Genomic DNA, 11,637 nt, shown 5'->3' on the forward strand with positions numbered 1-11,637 from the left:
CCGGATAGCTCAGTCGGTGAAGCATCTGACTTGGGCTCAGGTCATGCTCTCACCACTTGTGAATTTGAGCCCTCTGTCGGGCTCTGTGCTAACAGCTCAGAGCCTGGAGCCTGCTTTGGATTCTGCGTCTCCCTCTTTCTCTGCCCCTTCCTCTCTCTCTCTCTCTCTCTCTCTCTCAAAAATAAATAAACATTAAAACAATTTTTAAAAACTCTATTCTAGTTACCAAAACACACCCTTCTTAGTGATTTAATCTTAATTTATATTTCTTGAATTTGCACTTCCTCCTTCTTTTTCTCCCTCTGACAGTCCTCCCCTTATTGAGTTCTCAAAGATTCCTGATGGGGAGTCCATAGATCCATCTGCTATTTCTCCCAAAATTCAAAACCGAAAGCACTCAAATAACGTGATTATGAGTTTTTGTTTAGTCTTCTCTCCCACATTGATGCGAGATACGATTTTCACTGAATTGTATTACCACCTCCAAGTTGGGAAACATTCTCCCTGAAAAGAGGTAAGAAGCAAGAGGGACTAGACAAGGTGTTTCCTTTCACCATCTGGAACCGACTTCTCCAGCCAGTGAGTCTCTCTTTTCACCACGTCTCCTCCTGAAACATAAACACATGACAGTAACAGCAACAACAAAAATCACTTTGCTCCATTTTCACAGTCTGGGTTTTAGTGTCCCTAATTCTTACAGGTGCGTTCCCATCGTTTATGCTGCCCATGGGGAAGCCCAAGGGCCTGACGCCGCTCCAGCACCCATCTCTTGTCACTAGTTCTTTTATCACTCAAAGGCCCCCCTGGGTTCTTTGGAGACCTGGTCTTCACCGTCTTATTGAAACTATTCTGTATAGTCTGAGTTATTTTTCAAATCATTCTGTCTCTCTTAGGCTTTTTAGAGTCTCTCTCCATGAGACGTGCGTCTCTACTTTTAAACCATTTTTTTTTTTTTTTTTTTGCTAACGCATATGTAACTTGATCCTCGTTTTCCTCACCCCACTCCTACTGATAATATAATTGGACAACTTTCTTCCAAAATTTCACATTACCTCCCCAGCCTCAAATTGTTCTTCTTTTACTTTTAAAATGATGTCCAGTGTAGGAGTTCCCCTTATTCCTTCATGCTTTCTCAGAGGGACCATATGGCCAGCCAAGCAAGTCAAAAATGCTGCAGATGCCCAATTTTTAGACAAATGAGATAGGAAACATCCAGCTGACAACTCTCTGGAGATCCCCCAACTCGTGTTCCAAGTTTTATGTTAGTAAGAAAGCTCCTCCTCCCAGCAGCTAGACAACCTGTGGGGGACGCCACGGCATATAGCTCCTGTTCTTCCCTCTTCTTCCCACCTGGGTGTCCTGTGCTCCACCCGTCAGATTCATAGTCACACACTATGAATAATTCTAATAACTGCAATAATTGCCCTTTGATTCTAGCTTTCTGCCTTGCCCAACATGCTACGGCTCATCCTGGGCCCATCCCAGTGCAGGGGATCTTTTCTGCATTGCCATTATTCTACGCATAATTCATTCTATCGTACAGCCTGCCTTATCTGAAAATTGTTTTCAGACATCCTGGAGAGGTAGACATGAAGCCACAGGATCCTACCAGTCAACAGATAACAACTCTTTTCTTAAGCAGCTTCTGATTACTTGTACCCCTCTGGGAGAAGAAAGTTTTGGCAGCTTAAGATCCTTTCACTGTGGCTCCTCGCTGCCAGAAAATAATATTTCTGGGCATTTTTCAGGTCCTTTCATTCTCTGTCTCCCTGAGGGGGTTAGGGTCTTGACGAATATAACTTGAAGATGAGAAAACTGTAGCATCAAGAAGAGGTGGCTTCTCCAGCGCTACCCAGAAACACCATTACCAAGCCAAGCCTGTGCGCAGACAGGGCTCTCTCTTACTGCCAGTCTGCCACCATGGCACATAAATCCGAAGGAAGGCAGGTAATCAGTCTAGAAGTAATGACAGTACTTGTTTATTCCCCCATCAATCAGGCTGAATAAACAAACAATACTCCCATGTTCAAATGAATCGGTGTCGGCCATTTTGTTCAGGGTCTCCTGGTCCTGATACAAGAAGAAACAAATGGCATACTAGCCTTCATCCGCCCAGCCGCCCAGCCACTTCCCTCTATTTCCCCCAGTTCATCCATATCCTAAAACTTCTTTTAGCAAGCTTTTACCAATTGCAAGAAAGATTTGGGTCTTAAATTTGCTTTGTTTTGCACAGTAAATGCCAGTTCTTCTAGCGGTTCTATTTGTAGTTAAGTGAGAGGGACCAGGATGTGAAATGATATAGAAAACATTTTTGATGGCTCTGGGCTATATCAAGTGTTGGTTTTAATAGCAGGCCAGATCTCCAAGAACATGCTGTGTGGCTGTGTATGAACTTGGCTGTTAGTTTCCTTTGCCAGACGAAATGATGATTAATCAGGACTCAGATGGCAGTTGTTTTATGTTACTTGTGCGCTTTGCTAACAGCTGCCTGTTTCAAGCTGTGCTTCCCCTACATGTCAAACGTAAACCTGAAACCACAATTTGCAGAAGGAAAATTTCGAAGCACTCATAGAGTGTATCAGAATATTCAGTGCTGTTTCTGATTAAAGTACAATTAGTATGTAATGTAACTTAGCTGAAGTCAATGTAGAGACAGAAGGGTTCAGGATATGTGAAGTACCCAGGAAAAATTAAAATAAACTTATCATTAGATATACATATAATGTGTGCAGATATTTTGAGATAATATTTTTATGCAAATACTCAATGCATAAAATGCTCCTTGGTAAGCTAGTGTCACTTTCCTTATTTTTTCCTGTAATAAAAAAAAACAGTGAACTATTACTGGTAGGTGAATTATGACAAATTTAAAGTCTTTACTCAAGCTTTAAAACTTGGGAGGAGATGGTTCTTTCCTGATAAGGTCTTCAGTACTTCTTTACTTGTGTTTTAATCAAAACTGCCATAAAAATAGCATTTGTATGCTTTCTTTTCACACAGTCTAAACAGAAACAAAATTTTTAAAGGAAAAAGAAAGCAAAGAAAAGGTTTGTCAAGCTTTTCAGAAGTTTAGAAAAGCCTATGCCAAAAATTGGAGTGGACCAAAAAGAATTGATTTATTTTCCCCCTTAACCTAGATAATAAATGTCTAATTTGGACTGTCCATGTGGCATGAGGTTCCCAAATTAAACTCTTTCAGAGATTGCCATTTTTAGCAAAAGTGGGGGAAGTGAGAATCAGGCAACACCCAGGCTCTTTCTATACAACCGCAGCCAAGTCGACTAAAAACCGGTTTGGCCAATTCCCTTGTAATTCATCCTCTGACTCAGCTGTCGCGGGACCCCAGAAACTTCAACCAATCACATTGAAGACACCTGACCAGGACCGATCTTAGCCAGGGACCTAGCATGAAGTCTAGGAAACAGAGAGGACAGCCCTTCTCACTTCTCTCCTGTGCCCCTTCCCAGAGCATAAGCATTCCCACTTGAAACCCGCTCCCTTGAAATCCAAAATACCGCGCAGGGAAGCTTCTGGCAACGTGCTCAGACTTTAGCGATCGGGAGGTGAAGAGGGAGCTGGGCCAACAGTCTGGTGTTATTCACTTTTCCCGTGCATTTACCACTAGGTTTCTAAAACAAAGCCTTCTCTTTCTCGTCCCCTCCCCCACGCCTGCCACCCCCCCCTCCCAGGTGGCAAACCTGCTTAGGCTCTTCCAGATCCCTCAGATAAGCTACGCGTCCACCAGCGCCAAACTCAGCGACAAGTCGCGCTACGATTACTTTGCCAGGACCGTGCCCCCGGACTTCTACCAGGCCAAAGCCATGGCCGAGATCTTGCGTTTCTTCAACTGGACCTACGTGTCCACCGTGGCCTCGGAGGGCGACTACGGGGAGACGGGGATCGAGGCCTTCGAGCAGGAGGCCCGCCAGCGCAACATCTGCATCGCGACCGCCGAGAAAGTGGGCCGCTCCAACATCCGCAAGTCCTACGACAGCGTGATCCGCGAGCTGCTGCAGAAGCCCAACGCGCGCGTCGTGGTCCTCTTCATGCGCGGCGACGACTCGCGCGAGCTCATCGCCGCCGCCAGCCGCGCCAACGCCTCGTTCACCTGGGTGGCCAGCGACGGCTGGGGCGCGCAGGAGAGCATCGTCAAGGGCAGCGAGCACGTGGCCTACGGCGCCATCACGCTGGAGCTCGCTTCGCACCCCGTCCGCCAGTTCGACCGCTACTTCCAGAGCCTCAGCCCCTACACCAACCACCGCAACCCCTGGTTCCGGGACTTCTGGGAGCAGAAGTTCCAGTGCAGCCTCCAGAACAAGCGCAACGACCGGCGCCCGTGCGACAAGCACCTGGCCATCGACAGCAGCAACTACGAGCAAGAATCCAAGATCATGTTCGTGGTGAACGCGGTGTACGCCATGGCCCACGCCCTGCACAAAATGCAGCGTACCCTCTGTCCCAACACCACCAAGCTTTGCGAGGCTATGAAGATCCTGGACGGGAAGAAGTTGTACAAGGACTATTTGCTGAAAATCAACTTCACAGGTAAGCAAGGAGCTTTGTCTCATCTTCTGTGGAGGTGAACAGGTGGAATCAAACGAGAATCCAATACCTCTGCCCCTGACCCGGAAATCCGCGTTTCGGAGCCACAGAAAGGGTCCAGCCTGTTACACAAATATCCCAAGATGCAATATGATGGCTCTGATGTTCTTGCTTATTTTTGAGGGAATATCTTGGCTGATAGACTCTGCGAAATTGAAAGGCTCCCAAGGCTAGGCTGATCTGTGATAGCTGCCTACATGCGCGCTATGCCACGTTTGCTCCCTTTCTTGTTAGCTGTAGGGTATGACACGTGTGATACGGGCATTTAATCTCCTTTAGCAGAATTGGCAACTCTCTAAGGAACATGAACTTCTAAGCCCTCTTTGTGGGTGACTTGAGCAAAGGAATCTAATAACTTTCACAGTGGGTGAGAGAGAGAAAAGTCGCTGTTTTCCCAGAGCTTAATTAGGGGGCAAAGGGAAAAACACTCAGACCGTGGTGATTTCCAAGCATTTGAGTTTATTTCTTCTGCTATACAGAAATATTTCCATGTTGGCACTAAGAGATGTGGATTTTTCTCAAATGACATTATGATATGAGACTTTCTCTGAGAGCTTGAGTATAAGCAGATTGAAGACTGGTGGGAGCCATCTCAATACCCCAGTGAATAGGCAAAGGTGTATTTGAAGTGGCTTTTGTTTCCTCTTCCTTTGATTCTAAACATGGTCAAGTATTTCTAAATATAGCATTGCATTTCAATGCATTACTAACATAAAAAGCACAAGATTTGTAGGTTTGATTCCTATACTAAGGTGCATATGATAACAGAGCATTAAGGCACTGGCTCTGAGGACTTTAGTTTATCCCAAATCATAAATGGTAAGTAATATTAAAAGACCCCAAAAATTGATGCCAGAAATACTACAGCGATAAAATGCTCTCATTTGCCTAAATTGCTAATAATAATAATCTCCCATGCCATTAGAGCATCTTTCTAATCTGGACAGTCTGTTTCAATTGACTTATCTCCCAAGACATGAAACTCTGTATGTTCAAATCATACTGTGTTTGGAATCAGCAGCAGTTCCCATCTTTATAGATGATCACTCAGAAGTCAAATGACCTGAAAAATCACTGGTAATTTTGAGAGAGGACCCCATGATCATTGGTTCCTATTCCAGAATTCTAATTCCTAAACCAGCCTTGAAACTAAGCACAAAATTTACCAGCCTGCATTTTGCACATCTTTTCCTCATTCTACCCAGAGGGAGTCAAAAGTAGTAGAAATCAGTTATGTCAATATTCCCTCCTATTCATCTAGTAGATATTTCTTACCATTAGAATGACTGTATATAAGTGGTAAAGATGAAACTCTTTCTGTGCCCTGTAGCCCCACAGATGCATTCCATATAGAAATAATATATATTTACCTCAAAATCCCAGATCAGTTTCTGCTGCCATCTCCAGAAAGTAAGAAAGGACCATGGAGTCAGTAAAAAAGAATCTTTACTCTAAATATAAATGAATTTCTCAAGTATCTGTAAATAGCATCTACAATGCACTTAATTCTAAAAGATAAATAAGATAAGCATCCTTCCTACCACCCCACCCCCCCCTTTGGACCATCCCCGGGGTAATTGTTTACCTTTATTCACCACATGTATTCATTAACTGTATTACTGTAGTTCATTCCTTACTCCTTAGTATGCCAACACACCAATCTATCCACTCAGCAGCAGCTACTATAAAGGGAACTCTTGGATTTCAGTGAGACCTTGCAAGGTATTCTCTGTAACCACAATATTTTCCTTCATTTCATGGCCTGAGTCTTAAGGGGCAAAGAAAAGTGAAGAAATAAGGCCATTATTCAGAAAAATGAAACGGAATCATCTTTTTGTCTGTCTTGTTCAATTACTGGCTTTGATTCTACAATTTGGTTCGGCTTTATAAACTTGACCACAAAATGCTATTTTAGCCTTCTCAATTTGTTGAACATTACAAGTCATTCTCCATCTCTGAAGAGAGGAGAAGGGGGAAAACAAAGAGAGGAACTTAGACCAACCACCAGGGCCATAGTGCTTAGTAGTGTGACACTTGGACAAGAAAATACCTTACTAACGGAGGACAGTGAGGGGCTAAAGGAGCTAAATATGGACATTAAAAAAAATAATGCTAACCTGGTTATCTACTGAAAAACAGGTATTGTTTTACATTTTTTTCCGAAATAGTATCTTTGTTTTTCTGACTTGAATATTGACACAATGGACAATGTTTACAATAGTAAACAGCAAACAATCTTTGCTCAGTTTGCTCAGGCGGGCCGAACAAGTCCCCTTCCAGCCATCAGCTTGTACTCCGCGCATTTGCTACAAGATTATTCTGACAAGGGGTAGTTGCTGCCAATTCCCTAAGGGCTGTAGCCATTACAGGATGGAAGAGCTAAGCCTCCTGAGAATTTTAATTACATACATGAAAATACTCTTGGTATTGGTATTGGTAAAATACTCTTGGTTCCTTGGTATATTCCCACTAGCTAGTTCGAGTGTTGGCCGCCATGAGTATCCTTGAAGTTAACCTAGTTTCAACATTCATTTTGCAAAAAAGATTTTGCAGAACTATGCTTTGTTAAAGATTCTTCAAAATAGTGAGCTCTCCTGGTGTAGGATCTAACCACTGTCTACCTCCCTAGACTCATCTTTTGTTCTGCACCCCACCTTCACCCTTCCTTCCATAAAGACTACTTGCAGTTCTCCAAGTACATCCTGCTTTTGTATCCTCTGTGAATAAAATATACATGTAATGTACATGTCTGCTTCATCCATGCAGAACACTCTCACCCCATCTTCATCTGTCTCATCTAGTACTTTCACTTATTCAGTCTTCACTGCAACCACACTGGTCCAAGCACCAACATCTCTAGGCTACATTTCTACAATAGCCTCCTAATTGATTTGCTCTTGCCCACTTCCAACCCAGCCTCTGCAACCCATTCTCTACGGGACAGTCAGAATGACCTTTTAAAACTCAAACCAGGGATGCCTGGGTAGCTCAGTCAATTGAGCATCCAACTCTTGATCTCACCTCAGGTCATGATCCCAGGGTCGTGGGACTGAGCCCTGCACTGGGCTCTGTGCTGAGCCTGGGGCCTGCTTGGGGATTCTCTCTCTTTGCCCCTCCCCACTCTCTCTCTCTCTCTTTCTCTGTCAAATAAAAAAAAATTATAAAAAGTAAGATAAAACTTAAATCAGAGCAAGTCATTCCTCTGCTCATAACCTCTTAGGGAGTTCCCCCATTTCTCTCAACAGTAAAAGTCAAATAATCCTTGCAGTGTCTTACAAATGTCCTCGCGAATCCACTCCCTCCCTGTCCCTCTTACTCTGTCACCACCTGTTACGCCCCCCTTTCTTACTGCACTCCACAGTTGTTTCCAAACTCAGGGCTTTTTCACTGCAGGTCCTCTCTCTACCTGTGATGCCCCTCCCCTCCCCCCACATTCCTATGGCTAGTTGATTCCTTCAAGCCTTTACTTAAATTTTTAAATTCCTTCAAGCTTCTTAGCTTTTCAAGGAGGCCCACCAGGCAACCCTTCTGAAAATTGCAGTTCACTGCCCCCGCCCCACCGCAGGTTTGCCCTGCTTCTTTTTAAGCTGTTTTACTTCTTTTATACACCATGGTTTTTTTCCACTTTCTCTCATACCGTATCATTTATTTTCATGTTTATTCTCTATTGTTTGATCTTCATGTTTGAGTATGAATTCCATGAAAACAGGAGTCATTGATGTAGCTGATGCATTCATGTAGCCAATCAGCATGTAGCTGATCACTGATGTAGCTCAAGCAAAATAAGCACTCAGTAAATATTTATTGATTAGGAATAGCACTTGACACCCAAACTTACATCTCCTTCTCTGTCTCCATTACTAGATTGTGAGGTTTTTCAAAGCATAGAAGATATGTTTCCTCTCTAATCCGAAATACCCAAACCCAGTTTCTGGTGCAGAGTGGGCACTCCACAAATGTTTACTAAAGAAAGGAGGAATGAGGAAAAACCACCAATAGTTTTATTCATTCTTTTTAGGAAAACTTAATGTATATATTGTGTTCACTAACAAACGAATTTCAACAAAGAAAAGTATCTGACATCTAGAATAGCCTGCTTTTATCTAAGCACCACCCTTTAGTTGAGTTCTATGATTGTATTTGAGATAAATTTAAGACCTAACAGAGCTCTGGACCTCCTACCCATCCCTGTTTTATAGATGAAGTGATCTGTCCAAGGTTGGACAGGTGTCACTGACTAGTGACAGGAGCAAAGACTGAAATCCAGGGTTGAAATCACCGGATCCAGGGCTCCTTTTATATGGAACCAAGGACCTAGGAAGCTGAGGACTTTCATCCCAAATACCTAACATCATTTCTGATACGTGTTAGATATTAATGGAATGTTTATTAAAGGAATGAAAGACAGTCAGTCAACAAGTATGAAATACGCTTCTTTTTGTGCTCCTCTCTGTGATTCCTTTAATGTTCCTGAGCCACATTCCAATCAGTTGGAGCAGAGATGGTTCATAAAACACCCAAACCTTGGAAGCTGAGCCTTAGAATCTAAACCTTAGGATATTATAAAAGTTTTTCAGGGACGTCTGGGTGGCTTAGTCAGTTGAGCATTTGACTTTGGCTCAGGTCATGATCTCATGGTCTGTGGGTTCGAGCCCCACATTGGGCTCTGTGCTGACAGCTCAGAGCCTGGAGCCTGCTTCAGATTCTGTGGCTCCTTCTCTCTGCCCCTCTTCCACTTGCACTCTTTCTCTCTCTCTCTTTCTCAAAAGTAAATGAACATTAAAAATTTTTTTTAATGTTTTCAAAGGTTTTTTTGTTGTTAGTAAAATTTTCTCCATCTGAAAGAGTCATGTCATGGAGAGTTCTGGAAAAAAATATTTAAGTGCGAACTGTGTTAATTGTCATTTGACTTTTCGAAATTACTTTGAATAAAATTCCATGTGCTCATCATGCAAAAGGAAAGCTTAAACTACCAAGTGAGTTAAAAACATAGGAAATAGAGAGGACCATTAAACCTCCAAAGAAATGCAATATCGCTGGCATTTCTGTGTGTTCGCAGTACAGTACAATCCCTGTCACTTTTTATTCTGAGACCAATTCCAGAAAGTGGAGGAGAATAAAATCACAGAGTGACAAAAGGCCTTCCTCAAAGATGAACTTGCCCCTACTCCTCACTTGACAGAGGTGGAAATTCAGGATGTCAGCATTATTATCTTCACTTACTGAAGCACATAAAAGTGAACTCAACTGTCAGAGTGATGTGGTAACCAGAGTACACCCAATTCAAAAGAAAAAAGGGAAGCGCTCCCACTTTCTGAACATACTGCCGGAGGTGCTCCAAGATGCATGCACGATCGAGGAGGCACTTGCTTGGAAATAACATTTGGGCCTTCCTCTGTGATCTGCAGGTGTTGGTGGGCTGGAGTGTTTGAGAGTGGAGAAATTGAGAACTTGACACAACAGGATATTTATCCAAGATCACTGAATGAAATAGGTGACATCGACATCCTGATTCAGACATTCATTCCACAGAAAAGTTTAGACTTCATGCTGGGCCCCGGGGACAGAAGAATAAATAAGACAGATGCAGTTCCTCCTTTAGGGAGCGACTCAAGTAAAGAAGCAGGATTATTGGGAACTTCAATGTTATGGCCTTAGCCCAGCTTTTGGGTTCCTTTGGTTTCCGTTTTTGTTTTGAATTGGAAAACGATTCTGTATCTTAGGCCCAGAATAAATCTCCAACTCACTGAGCAAATCTCACTCCCAGGACTTGACTTACGGGCGAAGAGGTCAACTCCCTATTGTTGCTGGACTTGTGGTCATACCAGGACTGGACAATAGGACACACAGCAATGACAGTTTCTGTTGTTAATGTTGTGGTTGCTCATTTTTGCGTGTTTTTTCTTTTTTCTTTTTCTGGGGGCGTGGGGGATGGAGAGGTGAGGCACACTCACCTCCTGGTTCCAGCCAGGAGACAGGCTGCTGAGATCAGAGAGCTGCAGCCTGGTGGCAATGGCGCAGGCTTGTCCTTACGTTTACAGTCCTGCACACCTCGAGGAGGAGTAGAGGCAGAAGATGAGTAATCCAGCCTCACTGTCCCACTCAGCTCTGCGTCTGACTCATCCAGTAGGTCCAAGGATCACTCCTGGTCGGGACTGTAATCGCAGAGCACAGGCCAGGAAGGGCAGATTTTCTGGAACACTGCACTCCAAGGAATATGTTTGAGCTGGCCCCAACCCAGCAAGGCTCTCCTCTTGAAAAGTACAGGGCCATCCAAGGCACAGCGAGGAAGCCAAAATGGTAATGGCCACGTCTTTGGATGAATGGGCTTTGAAGTCCCTGAAAGAGCAAACTGCTCTTGATCTTGCTTCCTCCCCTGGAACATTTGTAGTTCCCACAAAAGCACAGAAACTTGTTCCAGCTCTGCTGATCAAAAGCATTTCCAAAATGTAAAGATAAATATCCTGTACTTCTTTCTTCCCTTTTCTCTCTGGTCAGCTTCCTGGGGTCACAAGAATAAGATTTAAACCCCCAAAGGACACTGCTAATGTGGTTACTTATTTGTTTATGTGCCATGCATCTGTGCTCTGGTGTCTTAGAGGCTTGAGAAATGGCTCTCATTTTAAGGTCACACAGTGGAGAACAGGAGCCTCTAGAAAACCTCATTTTCCACTTTGGCCTGAGCTTTCTGCTTTCTGCTGTTTTCTGCTGCTGATAAGTATTCTTTTCATATAGCTGATATTACTATTATCATTATTTCATAATCCTTAATTTATCTTGATTTGTTTGAAGAGCCATCCTGTCTATAAAGCAGAAAACAGTAATAGTCCCCAGTGAAGAATAGAAGAAACGGATTCTCCCGCCTTGCCCATCAGAAAAAAGTATAATAAATATACTATCTCCTAGATGTTTCCAGCCTTTGTGGACGCTGTGGTGTATTTATAGGAATATCACTTACAAAGGTGTCTGGAGATTGAGGAAAATATTCCGAGCATTTTCTAACACTATAGCTAACATCTAGTTTAAAAATAAGTT

General features: G+C 43.2%; 1 protein-coding gene across 1 annotated transcript in view; it reads left to right on the forward strand.

Moving 5' to 3' along the window:
* Nucleotides 1–8,870, forward strand: part of LOC120225119 (metabotropic glutamate receptor 3) — a 148,376-nt gene extending 139,506 nt beyond the window's left edge. Inside the window, exons 3-4 of the mRNA XM_039223349.1 lie at nucleotides 3,690–4,545; nucleotides 8,802–8,870. Coding sequence (XP_039079280.1) covers nucleotides 3,690–4,545; nucleotides 8,802–8,839 — 894 coding nt within the window. The 3' untranslated portion in view covers nucleotides 8,840–8,870. The remainder of the gene's footprint in view (nucleotides 1–3,689; nucleotides 4,546–8,801) is intronic.
* Nucleotides 8,871–11,637: the final 2,767 nt, after the last annotated feature.

The sequence above is a fragment of the Hyaena hyaena genome, unplaced genomic scaffold, assembly GCF_003009895.1.
Source record: "Hyaena hyaena isolate Hyena2069 unplaced genomic scaffold, ASM300989v1 scaffold_1327, whole genome shotgun sequence".
Taxonomy (NCBI): domain Eukaryota; kingdom Metazoa; phylum Chordata; class Mammalia; order Carnivora; family Hyaenidae; genus Hyaena; species Hyaena hyaena.